The sequence below is a fragment of the Aptenodytes patagonicus genome, chromosome 5 (assembly GCF_965638725.1).
Source record: "Aptenodytes patagonicus chromosome 5, bAptPat1.pri.cur, whole genome shotgun sequence".
NCBI lineage: Eukaryota > Metazoa > Chordata > Aves > Sphenisciformes > Spheniscidae > Aptenodytes > Aptenodytes patagonicus.
In genome coordinates this window covers 14324443-14345431 of record NC_134953.1, presented here as the reverse complement: position 1 = coordinate 14345431, position 20989 = coordinate 14324443, and the positions used below count along the sequence as shown (strand labels likewise).

Here is a 20989-nt window from a genome sequence, read left to right as displayed (position 1 = left end):
CCTTTATTTGTCACAGATACTGGATGAAACTAATAACTGAGTGGCTTTTGTTTCTGATATATGAAGATCTTAAAAAAAATAAACAATGAAGATTGGAGAAATGGCTTACCTTTATTAATACTCACAGAAGATGGAAATTATAGCACTCTAGATCCTCTTCATGTATACGTTTTTTCTTTTCACTGTCAAGAATGATAGGGAAAAAAATTGTAGTAGTGTAAGTAGTATAGAGACATGAAAGATGGATAGCACGGATTAAAGCTACTGTCAAGCACTCCACGAATAGTAGCACAAACATGCAACTGGCAAATCCTGTGCTGCTGAGGCTGGGAAACAGAAACTGCCTTTGTTGAAGAGAGCATGGTTATGGCTTAGACCTGACATACAGTTACTAGAGGGGATTCAGGCATTATGTATTTCCCTGTGTCTTTTCTTGTCATCGGTTTCCAAGTATCAGTTTATTCTCTACTGTGTTCATCAAGGTGGCTGCCATGACAAGGAGCTTGAACACCCAATGACTTGTTTCAAAAATATGTTGTGAGAAAGGTCAGTCATAATGATTTGCTTGAATCCCACAAAATGGGATGAAATACGTTCTCAGATTGTATTTCATTTGTATTTTAAAAGTTTTGGGTCGTTCCAGCTCTCAAGTCTGTACAGAAATTCACAGAGAAATAAAATATTCACAGGAAAATAAGAATCTTATAATCTGCTAATGTTGCAGTTTGTCTGCAGGATTTACTGATGGAGTTTTCAGACAGATAGAGGTTCATATGACATAAAGCCCAGTCACTAAAGATCTGTAATATTTACATACATAGACAAGTTTTTTCAGGCTTTGCTTCCCTAGAGGTACTGTAGAAAGATGATAGTCATGGTGGAGATTGCCACTGAAGTTTAAATAACTTCTATAATGCTGCTATAGAAAGCCTGGTCACTGCTGTTTAAGAAATAGTTCATAAAACTAAAGTTAAATTAAAAAATAATCAGAGAATTAGAGGACTTTTCAACATGTGGAGTAGATGCAGTAGAATTGAAAAAGGAAAAGTTAAAAATGATGGATAACCACAGAAGGATGAGAGATGCAGACAAAAGGTATTGCTGAATCACTATGATTACATACTACACTGCAGAAAGAATATAGATTACTATGTAATAACTATCAGGTATTTAATGAGGAGGAGAACAGAACTGAGAGAAATGATACCATGCTCCTAATGGGTTTGAAATACACATATTTCAGAATTAATGAAAATAAATAAATAGGTTTGTCTGCTTAAGAAGAAATGCATCCTGGTGTTCTGCAGTTAGCAAGGTGCTAATTTCCATGTAAAGAACAGATCCAATCAATCACTTTGTTGAAGTAATGTAATAGTGTGGCATCAAACACTGAAAAACAAACAAGGAATTTTGTTGCATCCAGAAAAAAGGAGAGAAATTTATATTGTGTTCACCTGCATCTACAGGTCTTCTAGGCAGTGCATGCGCTATCTTAGACATCTAAATGTGGCTGAAATTGAAGCTTTATTTACCAGAAATGTTCTTTTATAATACTGTGATTAAAGTGCAGCTTTTTTCAGTTGTTCCTTAATCCTGAAGTTTAGATCAGACTTAACAAATATACAAAGTCCAAGGAGAAGTTAAATTAAAAAGTTTAACTGCTATGCTTTTAGACCCCAGATATGTTCCTAAACTTTCATTGATCCAGTGGTCATCCTAATTTTCTAGGATGGCAGATTGTAATCTCAGCTGTCATAAAGTTTATGTGTTTTGACCTCTTGTCTTTGTACTGTATAGAAAATTTAACAAAAATTCTTTGTAATATTTCAGAAGACATTTAAAGGAGAAACTGAAAATGTGGAAAGTAATTTTGTTTTTTACTAAATGTATTGTAGGAAAATTGGGCACTAGAATGAGTGGATCCTGTTGGGTTTTTTTTCTCACTTTCTTCTTGCAACAGCCTGAGGTTTCAAATGGTCTCAAAGAAAGGGAATGACATTTCTGTCCCTTTAACCTATTTGATCTGAAATTCTCTTTGTTATACATCTTGTTCCTAGGGGTTGTCTGTTTCCTTACCTGTTAGTAGTTCTGTTACTTCTTTAGAAATGTTTTGAAGAAAACTTTGTTTCAGATACTCTGAATGCATTTGGTTCAAATTTTCAACAGCAGGTGACTAAATAAGCCTTTTATGAAATAAGTTTGGTAGAATATTCTGTCTGTTCCAATTCTGGTTTTATTGCCGGAAGACAGTAAGGGAAGCCTCCTTTAAAACAATGGAATTTTTCTGTATTTTTAGAAAGCATATAGCTCCAAACCTGGAAGTGTTGCAATATAGGAATTAATATATCTTTAAATGTTTTTCAGGTGGAGAAGAATCTTTCTGTATATTTTTAAGGATGCATAGTATCCCTATATAAATAAGGATAAATATATTGCTAAGCCAGATGTTTTTGAGAAAAAACTGTGGGTCTGTTATATGTGCCAGTTTCTAACATGTAACTTTGATTCAGTAATTAATTCAGATTTACAGGAGTGGAAGAAGCAAATCCACCTGTAGATATTTCAAATAGTCTTAAACGTTTTAGCTTTTTAGCTTTTTTTTTTTACTGTGCTAGAAGAATTTAAAGCTATATTGTAGCCTGTGCCACATGTACTCAATTAATTAGAAGGTATTTTGCTATTCCGTATTTATTTATCATGAAGATTTTGGGCTACATGCATTCAGTATCACCAACTATAAATAAAGTCTTTAAAAGTTTGATTAAAACTGTAGTTATGTGATAGTGGAGACTTGGGCACAACATGTACTCATCAGCGAGACACAGCGGATATTTCATTTGCTTCTAATAATACCAAATTGATCATAGAGTCTTGTAAAAGCAAGGCAGTGGATCAAGCTAAAGCCAGATACTCTTTCCTGTTACTGAATGTAATTAAAACCTGATTCTGAATTAGTGGCTAGCGTGGGAGGAGGAGAGTGAAATATAGTAACATCTAGCTTTGCAAAACTATTGGCTTTTGGATTCTCTAAGACTGTGCACATAATAATAATAATAGTAGTAGTAATAGTAGTAATACATTTTTCTGCTCTGATAGAGCACTGACTACCAGAAGTTTAGTTTTCATGGGTGTATAAAAATGGTGGGAGGAAACTATTAAGGAGATTCTGCAGAGTTAGCAGAGCCCTGGTAGCTGGGAAGAGATTAGGAAAATGATACCTAAGTGTGTTTTAAGACCCTGAGAACTGTAACAACATGCTTTTTCCATCTCTCCTTGCTGCCTGCTGTGCCTTTCTCTTCTTCATTTAGTTCTTTTCTCTGATTCCTGTATGCTATTATGAGTTTGCCCTGCTGCTTTACCTTGAGTGCCATGTGGTCCTTACTCGGTATCATATCTTTATGGTATGCCAGTCTTCCTGGGCACCTGTTTCTTTTTCTGTATCTTTACCCTCCCAGACTCTTGCATGTTTATGGTTTTTACTTCCAGCCACTCTTCTGCCTCTTGCCAGCAAAGCAACCACAGAAAAACAAGATAAATGTACATGTTGTAAACATTTATGTTTATGTAAACATTTTAAATAATTTCAAGCATTGCTTTATGTAAACATGAAAAGAGTCTCTTGTAACTTGATCTTTCTGGCCACAGCTTCAAATAACAGAAAAGCAATAAAAACGTAAACCAAAATGAAGCATTTAATTTTCCACGCTGAGGTATGCGTACAAAGCAATTGTGATGTCTTAGATTGAAAGTTGCACCAGATTGAAAGATGATTCAAACAGCTGTCTGAATGTAGTCCCACTGTGGAACTGAAAATGCAAAATAAGAAGTTCAGTACATAAGGTGATTTTTTGGAAGGATTGAATTGCCAAAAAATAAGCGAAGAAGGTAAAAATGTTTGAACTACTCCAGTATAGCACTGCTACTGGGGTGGTTTCATCATTCACTAAGTCATTCTTACATTCAGTAAAGTTAATTAAAAATATGGCAATTTAGGGCATTAATTGATAATGATAGTTTTATTTTTAATGGTTTAAATTTGTAAATTTTTTCATTGTTCATTCAAAACACAAATGTAAACCCTCACTAGCAAAACAGAGACATATCATTTTACTGAAATAATGGAATGTAAATAAATATTGCGTTCTGTCTCGTAGTTCAGCATTTTTTTGCAATGCCTAAATGGGTTTGCATAATACTTTTAAAAAGATTGTGTTTGTACAAATATCAAACTGTTTCCAGTCCTTGTTTGGAATAGTGTTTAATCAGATTTAAAATGGTAAATGTTCTTTGTAAGGTTATATAATTTCACTCAAGCATGTAAAGTGAACCATCTGGTCATAAGATATGCAATTTTAAAAACTCAGATTTAAAAAATTATGTTGCATATTATACCAAAAGCCCAAAAATGTTAATAATGAAACTTTAGTGAAACCCACGTAAAATAAACCAATTCTGTGTTCTATACTGTGCTCCTTATATTCATCAGTATGCACTGATGGGTTTGTGCACAGTTAGCAATGCAAAGGAACTCATGGTAGCCAGCTGTCAGTGCTAATGCTGCATACTGCTAGTGTTTTAAAAAGCCTCATATATATGAGTCTGCTCCTTACAGTTTTATAAGAATAATATCTCTCAACAACACTTTTACTTTGTGGAAAAGGTTTGTAACGTTGTGAAAGGTGGATTTAATTTTTTTTTAAGAGGGAGAAATTGGAGTACACTGATATACTAAGAATTGTGCTTTTAAACAAGATAATGTGTTTTTCCCTTTTGCCATAAATACTGCATGATATCTGATGAGGGTTATTGTTTTACATGGATTTTTCATGCTCTTCAGATTTTACTTAAATTTCTTGATTTTATTAAAAAAAAAAATCATTAAAACTAGAATGGCTTGGTTAAATGGGTTACAGATTGTCATACTTATTCTTTGGATACCTGAAAAATCAACTTCTTTTGTATTCAGAGGCTTCTTGTACACATACTTTTATTTCGTCAGTATTACAATTGCTTGCTTTCTTGCTCCAGTGTAGGCAGTTGTTAAATCAGCTACAGTTTATTATAGAAAGATATCCATGGCTAATTTTTATATGTTAGGTGCTAGAGAAGGTATGTACTGTAATCTTACTTTGTGGTAAGCCAAAAGATTTTATTTTACTTGCTAGCAATGGTAAATGTTAAACTTCAGGTAGGCAGCTGTGTTTGCTCATTTCACTTCCGAAAGCTGCATCTCTCAAGTATTATGAAGTTCCTAAAAAATGTAATATAAAAATAGAAGACATAATTTCTTCCATGTAGCATCACCCACTGAGGTATGTAGCTTGGGAATTGCCGTAAAAGCCTTATAAACCTAAGAGCTGGGGAAATGAATGTAAAGCAGTACAAATGACAAAACCCTGGGCTTCACAGGTGGAGATTCTTAGTAGTTTCCTCCCTCAATGCCACCTCTGCATTTACATTCTGATAAAAGATAAATGGTAAATTAATTCCTACTAAAAAAAAATCACAGAATACATTCTCTAGCAGCTATATAAAGGATAATAAATATTTTTTTATATATATGAATTATTATAATTGTGAGTATTAGAAGACTAAAAGAAGAAAAGGAGTGAAGTAAATCCATGGCAAATTTAGGGATACAGTTAATAATTCATTACACGTGCTTCCATCCTGTGTACTGCATGGAGCAGGATTCCCGTCGAGTAAATGGTTAACAGTCCTGTAGTTTACACTTGTAGGGACTTTAAGGTCATGTGTCATACCTTGAGGATCAAGTTTGATCATGGGTGTCTCTCTTACGTCCTTCATGTTATATTAGTAAAAGCAGCTGAGCATCAGTAATAAGCTATATCCTGCCCCTGACAAATCGGGAGGTTTTTGCTGGCATATAGACATGACTGTAAATCAGTGGTAGTTCAGTGATTAGGTAATCAAAAACAGGCTCATATTATTTTTGGAATGATTGATATAGATTTCCCACATTTAAAAGTTTAGGGTGGGTTTATTTTTTGTTAATAAAATGCTATAAGTTTAAAAAAAAATATATTCCTACTATTAATTCTGACAGTTGACTTTCTGTCTATTTAATTGCCCTTTTAAAAAAATACAAATGAAAAGGGAATTCTGAAAATCAGAACAGAAACCTCTGGAGCCTTCTGGGAACGTGATGTCCTGAAAAAGGAAGGTTTGTCTATCCTAAATAATGGTCTCTCATTGATACAGTTGTGAAAAATTCCAAGTTAAGTAAGTTGGAACATTGAATGAGACTCAGTCACTGATTTGAAAATATTCACAGTATGTTTGAAGATTAACACTGTTACAATATGCCTTTCCCAAATGCATTAGCAATATCTAACTTGAATTTATTTGAAAACTTTGATCAAAGTAAGATAAGCCTAAAAATCTTTAAAAAAAAGGTTATTGAAAAGAATAGATTTTAGTGCAGTTAAAACAGGTGATATAAAAAGATAATTTCAAAAAACCTAAAACTATACAGATTTTTATGTACTACTGTGCTTGAGATCATTGCTTGGCTACAATTTGCGTTGCCCGGACTTCTGATGCAGATCCTGTGTGCTCAGACTCAGATTTGAAGGAGGCTCCTGTACCTCTGAAAATTTCCACATGAGGCTACTTTGCAATATATCTGAAATTAATTTGGCACAATGTTATCAGTGCTTCTCTGTATTAGGTCACCCGAAAATATTTAAATCTTAACTAAGTATCTATTTGATTTGATTTTGTTTGTTTACTACTTAATATTAGTATGCAGTAATCCTGAAGGACACTCATTTTTTTCCATCTGCATGAAAAGACAGATGTTATTATCAACTTGTTTGAGTGGATAGTGCTTCAGTTTATGACTTTTCTTGTGTCTTGCAATCATGTGGGTTATAGTAATGAAGCCAGGATACATTTTCTCATACTTTTCAGACTCATCAGCAGTGCAGCGGAAGTCTAATTATAGGTTTGCTGTGGTGATTTCTGTTCTGAAGGGAGTTTAAAATGAGTTACATAAACAGAACTATGCAAGTCAAGTGTGAAAAAAAGTAAACTAAGGAAATAATGACTAATATGTTGATATGTAGATTCTGATCTGACGTTGAAGTGGTATCTAACACAAAAATTGGGTCCAAAAAGTGTTACTGCTCATTCTGAGGAATACTCGCAATGTATTTTGATCTTCTTGGCAGGGCTACTACTGCGCACTCTTTTGGCTGGGTGTGCTGTCTCTGGTCCCGGAGCTGGCTAGTTCAAGCATTGCCCAACTGGCAAAGCCCTCACGCTGCTGTAGTGGCAGCCTGATAACTAGGCAGCTGGCTACCTGATGGTACTTCATCCTCGGGTTAGGTGCTCCTCAGGTGTGATGCCATCTCTCTGCAAGCCATCCAGGAATGGACTGCTGGAAGAGGAGGTGACATTCTGTATCCAGCTGGCAGAATTGTTCAGAAGTCAGTGCCCACTTCTGGCCAGGATGGAGCCTCCTTTTGCTCTGTTCACCCTGCCGGAAACCCCCTCCTGGAGGTAGAGGTCATACCTGGCTTTAGTGACAGAGAAACTGTGCCACTCCAGAATACTGTCTGTGCTACTTGCTTGCCAAAATGCAAAACCCGGGGTTTTCAATTCAGCTTCCAGCTGGTTTCCATAGTCACCAAGAAGTATGTACATACACAGAGTTGTTCTCTGCTTTTCTTCTGTGTGAGGTGCATCTAGCTCAGGTGTGCACAGACAACATCTGAGGAATCCCAATTCTGAACTTTCATTTGAATGAAGATCTTGAAAAATTTGTTATTTCTTGAACACCATCTGTGCAGAGGAAGCTTTATGCATCCCAGGCAGCAAAAATGTAGTATATGCATTATCAGGTATTTTGGGGATCCAGTGGCAGCTATACAGTGATTTGAGAATGTCGGTGATTCCTATGGAGGCATTCCTTTGAGGATGTACTCTGGACTATTCATATATTTATCAATGACTCACGAAATTCATGAGTATGTTTACTGAGTATTGTTTAATGAGTGTATGTTTTAATTAATATTCTTAAGTTTCCCCTAAGCTGTCATACATGATGTTTCCTGAAGATTGCAGACCTTTCAATTTACCTGCATTTCAGTGTTGTTTGCACGTTGTTCATTTTAGCTATGGCCATTATGAATAATCATCTCAAATTAATGCCATACCCAAGCTGTTTCAGTATGCATTTATTTAAAAGCTTTAGAGTATTGTTCTTCATGATAAAATTCTTGGATCCATCAGTTCAAGGTGCCTGGGCAGAATAAAATCTTCAGGGAGTTCAGAGCTGGGAAGTAACCTCAGTCAACAGAAGTTCAGCTTTGATTTTCTGTTCCTTTAAAGCCTATTGATTCAACCAGATCTCCCATTTTGAGAAAAATCCCCCCTGGCATTTTAAGTGGATAACCGCTTTTTAATTCTGTGTTTGTTTCCTAGCTGGGCTCTAGGACCACATTTAATTTTGGGGAATTGCCCCCTCAGCTCTGTTATCTGACTGAATTTTCCTCCCTTTCTAGCTGTCTTCACTAAAAAAGCTAGGAGTAGAAAAGTTTTGCAGATGTTAGGCACAACACTCAGCAATAACCTCACTGAATGAAAGGAGACGGCCTTTGTTCACAGCTCTTTTCCTCTGCTCCCTCCTTTCTGACAGTACTGTTGCGTTTTAATCATCCCTGTTCTAGTCTCAGACTGATGAAACCTTCCAAGAAATCAGTTTTGGGGTACCAGGCTATTATGCTGCTTGAGAAGCCCATAATCCCCCTTTCTGGGGGCTGTATGATGCATTCAGATTAATCAACCAACAGTCTTTGAATAATTCATAGAAAAACTTTATGGAGACCTGATGCTATTCAGAACCACCAGAAAGGTCAATTTATATGCTCCTTGCTACTGCTAGATATGACATAAAAGAACCGTAAGTCGAAACAGTCTGTAGCATATGTAGAGGAGCAATTCTGTTTCATTCCTAAGTTCATCAACACGTAAAACGATATGAATGAAATTTCCCATTATCTGCATCTGGCTGAAGTATCCCAGCCTGCTCCTCACACTTTTCCTGATCTCCAGGAAATACAAAAATACTGACATTTCTAAGGGAGGCATGTTCAGTATCTTTCAGGAGGGGGTTGTATCTTTAGATGCCCTGTTCTGTCCCCTGATTCTGCCCAATCCATTATATCTGCCTTTGCCCATTCTGTTTTAAAATTTAGAGATTCAGACAATTTATTTTTCCTTCTTGTTTAGTGGAAGATTTTTAGAGTGTTTTCTACTCTTTCTGTAAGTCTATTCTTGTCCTGCAAGAGGAGTGAGCGTAAACTTCATGGGACACTACTGCCTTTTGCACCCTTATTTTGCTCTTACATATACATATGCCATCTCGAGGCTGCAAAGACTTGTTCGTGCTGACCTTCATCATTTTTTGTTTGCTTTTACAGAGTGTTTGTAAGAGTTCATCGTAACTGTTTATAGCAGTCCTAAACTCTCTATTAAATAAGATTTCAACAAGTGACTGTCCTAGTTTCAAGGTTGCTTCTTAGTGGGGAGTCTGAATTCAATTGCCTTTTTTGACATTCTTTATAATTTTTGATACTGTTTTCTCCTGACCATTACATCTTTACTGCCTTAGATTAAAACAGAACTGTTTAACATTATATTATTCTTTAAAATGTTCAAACACATATTAATCAAACTGTCATTGCCACGCTTGGTATTTCATACCAAACAAATACTAATTTTTTTTGTGAGATTGCATGCTTAGCTTTTGCATTCCCTAACAGAGCCATTTCTGGAAAATGGGAATAATATCCAAAAACAATATGTAATTTTATTCCAGCATACACAAACAAATCTATGCCAACCTTGAATCACAGATTTAACCGTTTTGTTTCACAATTTCTGATATTTTTATGCATTCAATTTATTACCTTCTATTCTGTTTTTGCCCTCGTTTGACCCCTGTGTTACCCCATTTGACCCTGTTGCCGACTGAGGTTAAACCATGACACTGTGTCATGCAGTGCTCTTGGGTTTTTTTGTATTTTTCCATACCTTCATGCTCTTCAGGTATGCACTTCTTTGTTGATTCAGTTTTTACATTTTAGGAATAACCAATTGAGCACTTCAAATAAAATTTCAGCTAAATTCAAGTTCTCATTCAGAGCTGGTGCAGCGATTAGATATCTTGTATAGGGCAGCCAATATAAATAGTTTGTTTATTTTTGTATTGTGGCCTCTACAGCAACAGTGCATTAAGGCTGTGTTTGGGAAAGCTTCTTGAGCATGTTTGCATGCACAACGTTGGACTCTGGTACTTGTTCTACCTTTGTTGAAAGCTCTGTACCTGTTGTCTGCTCCTCCTCTTTTCTCTTCTTACATGTTAGTTACAAAAACATACAGTAATTACTGAAACAGTAATTCCGTACCCAAGCTGTTTGATGAGGTGGAACACTGTTTCTTAATGGGTCCGTTGTCCCCTGATCCTCGCATCCCATTGGAGCATCCTGATCCCTGTGGTATGCACTCCCGAGGATGTCCTCACCGCATGAAAGACAGAATGATTTTATAACCTCATTTCTTCAGTCTTAAAAATGTGATTTTTTTTTTTTTTTATTTTTTTTTTTTTTTTGGTACACACATATACATTGCTTATATTGGAGCTACGGCTTGTCTTCTCATCTGCACATTTCTGATTTGTTGTTCTTGATTGATTTGGGCATCAGAAAGATTCGAGAGTAACTTAGGTTTCTCATATTCTTTGACTGTGCTCCCTCAGGAGTGAGAGGCTCAGAACACTGTGTCTGTATAGACTTGCATAAATGGAAGCCCTATATATTTTTAGTGGATTTTTTTTCCTGTTAGTACTAATGCATTTAGATTTTATTTCTCATGCTTGGTTTTTTAAAATAAAAGTCTGTGCCCCCTGAGGGGTGAACTAACATTTTCTAATTTTTATAAGCATCTTCTCACACTGGTATTGTCTGTAAACACTTGAATCCTTCAGGACCAAAGAGTGGAACTCAGTGTCAGTAAACAAATCACGTTTATTGCTTCCTAAGTGTTTACACAATGACAAAAATCAAGGCCCCAGGGAATCATATTGTAAAAAGGAACAGTTGGTTTAAATTAGGTTTCCATGTGAAATATAGCTACTTTTTATGGATGTTGTGGGAACATAAACTGGAAGGAAAATCTGCACACTGATAAAATGAAGGTTTGACTTTTATTTGTTTAAATACAAACAGAATCATGTACTAAGTTAATTTCTGATTCTGGCATTAATTAATCACCGAACAGAAGTTGGTAGTATGGTCATACTTAGGAAGGTGGGGTTTTTTTTCTTTACTTCATTTGTGATCTTGCAAATAGATAATATAAATTATTTTAAATGTTCAGTGCATATAGGAATTAGCAAATTTGTACATTAAATACAACTACCAGTTTTGTGAAATTAAGCAAAAATAAAAATTCCAATTTATCAACTTTCACTATCCATGTGGTAAGAACAAGGGTTAATCAGTGTGAGGCTGAGATTTGTAAGCTATGTTAATGAGAATTGACACTGCAGATCTCTCTGGCAGCTTTAGAAATCAGCGTTACCTTAAGCTGTCCATTTTTTTCCGTGGCCTGAATGCATATTCAGAATATCTCATATTAAGATACAGTAGTTTTTTGTTTAATATAAGTATTTCTAGAGTAGTTAGTGGTTTAACTGTTGTAACGTGAGTATGTCTTGTGTGTAAGGTGTGATTGCAAATCGTACGTGATTTGGCTGCAAGTGTGTAAGTAGGATTTTGACTGATACCCTCCTGACGGAAGGAAACCAAAAAAACCCACATTATCCATCAAGTATGCATGAACGCTCCAAGTGACATTGCTTTGACTGACTGTGCTGTCCATTTTCTTTTACAAGGTGAGCTTGTGGGTTACCTGGCTGATCCTGACTGCAGGTTCTATGGAGGAGAAACGAGAAGTCTTCTCATATTTAGTACATGTGGCAAAATGCTGCTGGAATATGGGCAACTACAATGCTGTAATGGAATTTCTGGCAGGACTAAGGTACTGGCAACTCTTTCTTTAAATGGCTTTTTAGTGAGAGATTACACTGCAGCTTCTGTTAAGCAGATGTCTCTGGAGAACAATGGACTAAACAGAAATCCGTGGCTAAATCACATCATCTCACCCTGTGACTTTCTAGTAATCCCTTTTGGAAAAATGAAGCATGCTAAAAGCCATTTTTTTCCAAAATGCTCTGGAGACACCATCGGTTTTCCTGGTACATGCTAAAGATGTTACATTAGAAAACATACTTTTTTTTTTTTTTTTTTTTAAACCAGAAATTTTTAAAATGTGAAAAGAAGATGGGAAAGCAGTTGTGATTTATCTGTAATCAACTAAAACTAATGTAACTTGGGATTGGAGTTTCCAGAACACAAGTGAAACATAATTGTGGTAGCGTTCTAAAAGGGTCAGTCTTAAATTGTAAAAAGAAAACCAAACCAACACAATACAACAAAAAACCCCAACAAAACCAACCAAACAGCTAAACCTCTTTTTTTAACGCCTCCAATTTACTTACACTGACTGATGTTGGGATCTCATGCTGTCATGGTCTTACATAGCCAGACCTGCAGTGTCTCCAGGAGAAAGACAGAGTATGGGGTTAAAGACAGTGTGTTGCTAGCTTTCCTACGGAATTGCAGATTCGTACAGAGCCAGGTGAGCAGGAAGGCAGTGCCTTTGCACAGGCAGTTCAGAGAGCAGCAAATTGGACTGAACAGGGAAGAGTTAAGATCAGATTTCCCATCTCTTACCTCTGGCCCTCCTTGTATATCATGTTTGTGTAACAAAGCTTTAAAGTGTTTGTATTGTCGCTCTTTGTGGTTTAGTAAGGATTCTCATTGAGCTATTTGTTTACATTTTTGGTATATAAAACACATTTGAAACACTCATAGACATGGGGAAGTCTTTTTGAGCAGAATGCATGCACAACCTCCAAGCCATGTAAGTCGTGAGGGAAAATGCAAAGCAAATTAAGGGCTTAATTTGATCTCTAATGCATCTGCACAGCACAAGGGAAAGAGAGGAGAGGAAGGCTAGTGCTGATTAGCAGTGTTTCCGGGACAGGGACAGAAAGTGGGGTTAAGGACGTTCTACTGTTAGCATTTCTGCAGACCTTTTAGTGTGTCTGGGGCTGGAGCGGGTAGAAAGCCCGTACCATTGCACAGACATACAGCTCAGAAGGTGAGACACCTCCCAGTAGTACTCGCAGTCCTCAGGGAGCATCAGGAGGTATTTCTGTTTGAAATCAAAGATTCTTTTCAGCTGCAGCACTGCATTGGTGCCTGAGAGCTGGAACATGGTCCTGATTTATTTATTTCCATGAAAATAAATAATTTATTCTGTGAGTGAAATGGGGAAAAAAACCCAATGTAAATTATTTTAAATAAATGCAATTTTAAACAAAACAAAACACGTTTGCGAAGTTTATAGATTGTTCATAATACAACTAAAGAAATTTGTAATAAACCGTTTGGTTTATCTTTATGCCATTTCCTTAATCTTTTCTTATTTCTTCCCAGGCCCTTATAAATTTAAGGCAATGACACAGTGAAAATGTTAGAAAGCCTGCTTGTATGTCTTGTGCAGCTGGGCTTTTATTAAAATGTCAGATGTTGCTCCAGTAGATCAGACTGCTTGTTTCTCCTTTTTAGTTTTGTTCTTTAATAATTCAAAGGGAGGGAAATGGTCCACCAACCAGAATTTTCATAAAAATAACGATCTTGATTTCATTCATTCATTTCTCAATAGTGATGATAATTTCCTCTATTACATATATGCTGCGAGTGTTGAACTTGAATGTAAATTGTTTTTAATTTTTTTAATAAATGTTGTGATCTCTTTTTGCAATAGGTCAAGAAAAGTTTTAAAAATGTGGCAATTTATGGACCAGTCTGATATTGAAACGATGCGAAGTCTGAAAGATGCTATGGCACAACATGAGTCATCATCTGAATACAGGAAAGTGGTCAACCGGGCACTCAATATTCCAGGCTGTAAAGTCGTTCCTTTCTGTGGTGTATTTTTAAAAGAGCTTTGTGAAGTTTTGGATGGAGCATCAAGCCTCATCAGACTCTGTCCACGGTATAACTCCCAGGATGAAACATTAGAGGTAAATGAGATTGATATTCTAAGAGGTTATGTTCATAGCCATCCAGTGCTTTATTTTATATTTTTTTTATTTTATATTATTTATTATTTTATACAAAGGCATCATCTAATTAAAATTTTCTAAACCAGACTGTTACCAGACTGTTCAGTTACATGGACCTCAATTTAATTCCCACAGTTATTGTAGCAATTTACATTTGGCTGTTTATACCTAGTTCAGTACTGGAGTACTGAGAAATTACAGTTAGTACCAAAGGGTCATGTTTATACTTTGGGTAAAGTAAGTATGTAAATCCTTAAGGATGTAACTATTTTCTGTTAAATGCTCTGACCTTCCATTTAACTCATTGGGAATTGGAAGGTTTTCAGTTCCTTAAAAACGGAGTTCAGAAGCTCAGTGGATCAAGCTTTTCCTCTATGACAAGAAGCAATTCCTTTGAGTTTTATCATTTTGGTTTTAAAAGAAAAATGCCGCTATTACGTGAAAAGATTAAGACTGAGGCTTTTAAAAAGTTTGCAGGAGTTATTGTAACTTATGTTACTTGATTTATGGAGTGATTTGGTCTGTTTAGGATTGGAAGTAGGAACAAAATCCCATTAGAAGCTAATAGGAAATACATGCTAAATATTCTTAATTCTTGTAAAAATTTCTCCAGTGAGAAGTAGATGACACAATATTCTATTTATTACTATACTAATCTTTTAGATATCTCTAGTTTGTTTCAGATTACAGCGGACAAGATAATTTCTTGCAACGAGTAGGCCAAGATGGTTTAAATAATCCAGAAAAAGAATCAACAGCAAACAGTATCTTTCAAACTATTCGGAGCTGCAATCGCAGTTTGGAATCTGAAGAGGGTGAAGATAATTTTAGTGAAGGGAGAGATTCAAGAAAAAACTCTTTGAAGGACAAGAACCGGTACCAGTAGGTCTCATTTTATTTTCTGTTGTCACCTGTATATTTCATGTTTTCAATCTTTAATTCCCCTCTACCAAGGCTCGCTTTTAGAAATAAGGCCGACTTTAACATCTTCCCTTGTATTTATCCTCTTCCAATTCAGAACTTTTTCCCCCTGGAGTTATGCTAAGTATCTGATACCCAAATGCTTGGAAACTCTCTGTATAGTTATATTTTCCCTCATGATGTAAGTACTTCCTCTCACGATAAGGGTAAATCCTTTTCGTCTTACACATAGAGCTTTAAAAATCCACAGTTATGATTACAATTTTGATCTGTGGTGACAGGAATAGCACCAGGACATATCTGTTATCAGAGTTCAGAACATTATATTCTGCACGCTCGGGCAGCGTTCTACCCCCTTCAAAATAAAGGTTATTTATTATCCTTCAAAAGACCTCTTCTTTTAAGGACATGTTCATTTGAGGCTTTTAAATTATGTCCAGAAAACATTTGTAAGTCAGTACACATTTTGAATTTTCAGGTTGCTGTAGTCCTGCTGTTTTGCATAGAATTTTACTTAATTGTGCCCCAGGTAGAAGCCCAGTGTTGAGTAATCTCAGATTTTCACTTTGAAGACCTGGTATATTCTGTACTATTCACCAGCAAGAAATACAGTAAAAGCAAAGTTTAAGACATCAGTTGATCTTCTAGAACGTTGCTTTGCAGTGAAGTTGCAGCCCATGTAGACATAGGCGGCTCAGCTTTAAACTAAGTAACCGTGTTAGAGTAACTTCAAATTAAGTGACAAAACTGTACTGTTCAGAGGTGAAGTGCTGTAAAATTACGTGAGGGCTTGCATGAAAGAGCATGCTTAGGTCACTGCTTGAGGTATTTTATTGATAATGTGTATCAGAAATATCCATATGTTCAGAAGCATCCAACGTATTTCAGCTACTTACACATAAAATCTAATAAGTGACTGCTTGAGAAGGAACTACCATCTTCCTGTTTTAAATGCATTTATTTCATTAACATGCATTTCTAAATTTCATTTCAAATAAATAATCATTATTTCCTGAAAGAATGGTTTCTAATAGAATTATTCACATCTGGCTTTAGTTGCTTCTGGAAAGTGGAGCAGTAGATTAAGTCAAGAAAGACAGTCCCACTTCTCTGTCCATTTATGTTGTCTCCTGACCTACTTCAGTTCAAATGCTTTCTTCCAGGAATTATTTTCATTAAGTGATGTGCTTTAAAATCAGCTTGCAATTCACGGTCACAGTCAACATTTCACTTGGATGAACAAAGTAGAATTTGAATGTAAAAGAACAATGTGGAGAAAATGAAGTTCTCTTTGTTATGTGCTTATGAAATCAATTCTTGGTAAATTAGTTATTTATGCTTTATATTTAAACAGATTCTAGTAAGTTCCACTCTAATTAAAGTAGGAATTAAATGCAAAAAAATAAGCTAATATGACGCTGAAATGAAAGTTTAAAATTTAAATGAACAAAACTGCAGATAGGTGATTAAAGTTATGTTTCCTGATTCAGGCTACTAACTACTCAGTTATTAGTATCTGTAGTTCTGGTGCAGCAAGTACTGATTTTAACAGTATAATGACTTGTAGAAAAATACTTCTGAAAGTATTAATTTAGCTCAAGTACCTCATAGACTTTGGAAATTCCTTATTCACCTGCCATATCTTTCCTGGGCATTCAGAAAGCTGGGAGGCACAGGAGCAAATTGCTGCAGAGGCAGAAGGGCCATATTCTGTTGTCCCTGTTGTATGGAGGCTGCAATGTTTGGTTTATTTTTAATGCTATGAACAACTAAAGGGTTCTAGGGAAGAAACTTCGGTCTCTTTCTTGTGAGACCTAAGTCATATTTGCATACAGCATTATAAAATCCAAATTACACAATAATTATGTATTGCCTGATAATTGTAGTATTGTGGTCATAAAGGCAGAAAAATACACTGTGTAACGTGTTTCTCATTACTTTAAAATTGCAAGGAAGATTTTCAATTAGTTTGCCTTTTGCTGATTAGGATTGGTATTGTGGAACATGAACCCACCAAAGCTGACGGGTTAGTTTGATTTGAAGAAAACAAAAGGCATCTAATAAAATCAGTGGGTATAATTACTTTCCTAGTTGTGTTACCAAATAAACTCTATCACTCCATAATTAGTGACCTGTTTAATCACCCTGAATTTCTGTACATGCCAGATAAATATCAAACTTTAATTTTTATTAGAACTCTATCTTGACAGTTCTCAAGTAAATAAAGGTAGGTAGGAAAAGACAAAAAATTTCAAGTTTGAAATACAGTTTTTATAGAATGGTTAATCACATGACCTATTAAGATACTCTAAACTTTGATTAGCCTGATCTCATCTTCACTTTTAAGCTTTCCTAATTACAGTAAATACCTTTTAAAATAATAGGGGAAAACCTCAAGTTTTTTCCTTTTTGTATCCCATGCAATTGTCTCCTCTAAAACTGCAATCTGTTTTAATGTTTCCTTTATCCTTTGTTTTCATTTCCTTGCATCTCAGTGCAGCCCATGTAAAGAAAGCTGCTGATTCAAACCGAGTCCTGTAAGTGTGTTCTCAATAATTGATAGCTGTGTTGCTTTTGGCAGCTCGTGTCAGAGGTTATGTTTCTGTATATGATTACGTGTGTGTGCTTGGCTTACCTGCTTCTTGTACATTTTAATCTGCAGCATGCCAGTGTTATCAAATGTGAAATAAGGCATAAATGAAGCTCTGCCGTTTCTGTCTCCACTATACTAGACTCCTCCAGCCATGCACATCTAGTCTAAGAATACATTTTCTAGCATTTTTGCAGAGACTTACTTGATTGTTTTGAGGGCATGGGGGAGAAAGAGCTGCTTTAGTTGTTTGTTTAATTTGAAAATCTTGATCTTGTATAATACAGGTAAATATTTTAATGTACATGTGTCTGGTAAGACTCTGGTAAGACAGTAAGTTCTGGCTCAGTTATAATGCATAACCTTTATTTTTAGGAAGATTTCTTAAGGAAATAGAGCTGCAGTTAAGGCTGATACAGTTATTCTGCCTTTGTCAGTCCCTTCACCACAAGCAATAAATCCTCAGCCTGTTGGCCACTTTTAGCTAAATTTGGCGGAAAGGTAGAGCTCTCACTGGTTAATAAATTCATAAAGGAATCATTAGAATAGATGTATGGAATAAGGGAAAAATTCAAATTAATTAGTGCCCTGGGGAGAGAAGAGTTTGAGGAAGAGCTAATGGTTATCCATGCTGTTTAGCTTAGGGAGATAGTATATGTGACTTGGAACAAGTCACAACATGAATCGTCTTTTGCTCAGCTGGTAGGACATGGGCAGGAGCTGAGAGTACTGTGGCGATATGAAGGGGAAGCACTGAGGGTATTAGGACAAGATGCCTTGAAGAATATTCAGAGGAAGCTGTTTTGCATTTTATTGGCCGGATATCCTTAGGAAAATGTGCTTCATTAGTTCTGCTGTACATGGAACAGTTTGTTCTTTTTTATGTTCGTTAAAGCAGTACCAAAATATTGAACATTTGTTCATTCATACATGTTAGAAGCTTCTGTAGTAAAGAAGTTTAAATAAAACTACCTCATTTATTAGTTCATATTGTTGCTCTGTATCTACTGTTTCTAATTATGGTAAAATATTTCAAAAATTTTGGTTGCTGCATACAAGTTTCATGTTAATATTTTGCTTGAGTAAAATTAAATTTTCTAATGGAAAGTATCCGATAAAATTCTTGCTGCATTGTTATAAGGAAGGCATGTATTTTAACCGCTATTTTACAAGTGTTAATCAGAGAACTATATAGTGTGAAAGGTCTGCACATTAAATCAATAATAGAACAGAGATTAGAAGTCCTGTCTTCAATCCACTAGATCCTGCTAACAGTTTCCACATACGGTACTTGATATTTCAACTGAAGCAATCTTATGCTGTGGATTTAGAAACTGGAATCACTTGGCTTTAAGAGCCAAACTGAAGTGTTTTATTGTTATGTAATGTTTGGAAAGTTCTAAGAAAATATAATTATATTGTTACAGGAATTATAATTAATTGTAGCAGCATCTATTAACTAATTCAAAATTGCAATAACATAAATTGTAATACTGTAAAAACTACAGATATTCCTGTAAGTCCAAATTATATAGTGACAGTATTCTTTTTATTTAAAAAACTACAGCAGAAAAAATACTCATCAGTCATAGCATAAATCAGCACACGTATCACTGAACAGAAGTCTCATCTTTGTTCACTTACAGATTTATAATTGGAGATCTTTCAGATTCTGAAAGTGATATATTTGAGCAGTTGAAGGAGTGGGACACAAATTCAACAGAAGAGCAACAAAAGGCTTTCTGCCATGGGATAGAACTCATTCCCTGGTACGTGTTGTCTATCAGGGCTGATGTCCATCAGTTCATGCAACAAGGGGCAACCGTCATTCATTACGACCAGGAGACACATCTCTCAGCGCGTTGCTTTCTTCAACTTCAGCCTGACAATAGTACTTTGACTTGGACAAAACCCACAACGGTGTGCCCTGCAAATGCTAAGGCAAAACTGAGTGTGCTGGGTAGTACTGCTGAGCTTGGTAAATACCAGTTTCTTGGTAATACTGGACTAGTGGAAGGTTTTTTGGACTTGTTTTCAGCCAAGGCTGTATATATGGGACACTCTGGCATTGATATGCACACTGTGTGTGTTCAAAATAAACTTTGTAATATGTCCCTAGAAGAAAATGGTATAACACTACTTTATGGACTTCAGACTACTGATAATAAGTTGCTGCACTTTGTTGCTCCAAAATATACTGCCAGAATGCTATATGATGGATTGCTGGAATTGACTAAAGCTGTAAGGAAAATGAGGAGATTCCCTGATCAAAGACTACAGTGGCTACGGAAACAGTATGTCAGCCTTTACCAGGTAAAAGATGCTGTGATTTTGTATAAGAAAAGTTCAAAGATGTCAACAACTTAATGTAATGCAGTTTCTATTGTAAGTAAGCTATGATTAAAGATGAGCGCCAAATCTCCAGCTTTATAACGCAGCTTAAGTCAATAAGATCTGATTCTCCACATAATGTTCTGTCAAACCTTGCATGTTTTCAATACACTGAAGTTAAATCTTTTTTTTATTATGAAGCTCTTCATATGTTTGGAGTTTTGGAATAAGTATTTTATTAAAGAAAAAGCAATGACTGTACTTGAAAAGGGTGCTGAAATACTGAGCGATGAGAGTTAGGGCCAAAAAAAAAGCCCAAATAGCAAACAAAATAGCCCTTTGGTATTCATGCAGTAATTAAAAATTGCCTCCTCTTGATGTTTTGTCTTTCATTGGTTCCTTAGAGATGTCTATATTATTGCTTAAGAAAATGTGTCTGTTCTTATTCTCCTTGTTTTGTTAATGCTGAGAATTTTTGTAGGAGGATGGAAGGTTTGAAGGCCCAACCTTGGCTCAGGCTGTTGAACTGTTCGGAGGCAGACGATGGAGTGCAAGAAACACAAGCACGGGAACTCTCACCAAAAGCACCGAGAAACCTAGTGTACAGAGAAACAACACTCTGGGAATAAGCACAGCTAAGAAAAAGAAGAAAGTACTCATGAGGGTAGAATATTTTATTATTCATGTATTTTGTTGCTTAGCTGGCTGATTTGTTTCCTTCCTACACTTACTGTGTATTCTGAACCAGAGAAAAGAAGTTAGATGATAATTTTAAAACTGTTTATTGCAGTTTCAGGTTTGGGGCTTATTGTTTTCCATTAGTTTGGGTTTCTTTTCTCATGCTTGAAGCATTCTCAGGACATGTGGGCACTGGGGCTAGCAGAAAGGGACAGAATCTTGTTGATACCTTTAGGTGCTACCTCAGT

The 20989-nt window shown here is 35.8% G+C and overlaps 1 protein-coding gene across 3 annotated transcripts in view; it reads left to right on the top strand.

The window, feature by feature from the left end:
• The window catches only part of PLCE1 (phospholipase C epsilon 1), a 167916-nt gene that overhangs the window by 109403 nt on the left and 37524 nt on the right, over nt 1–20989 (top strand). For 2 of the 3 annotated variants that reach the window (XM_076338756.1, XM_076338754.1), the window contains exons 5-10: nt 11921–12066; nt 13921–14179; nt 14895–15103; nt 17638–17679; nt 19379–20045; nt 20545–20727. In XM_076338756.1, coding sequence (XP_076194871.1) covers nt 11921–12066; nt 13921–14179; nt 14895–15103; nt 17638–17679; nt 19379–20045; nt 20545–20727 — 1506 coding nt within the window. The remainder of the gene's footprint in view (nt 1–11920; nt 12067–13920; nt 14180–14894; nt 15104–17637; nt 17680–19378; nt 20046–20544; nt 20728–20989) is intronic. The other variant, XM_076338757.1, reaches the window with a different exon arrangement.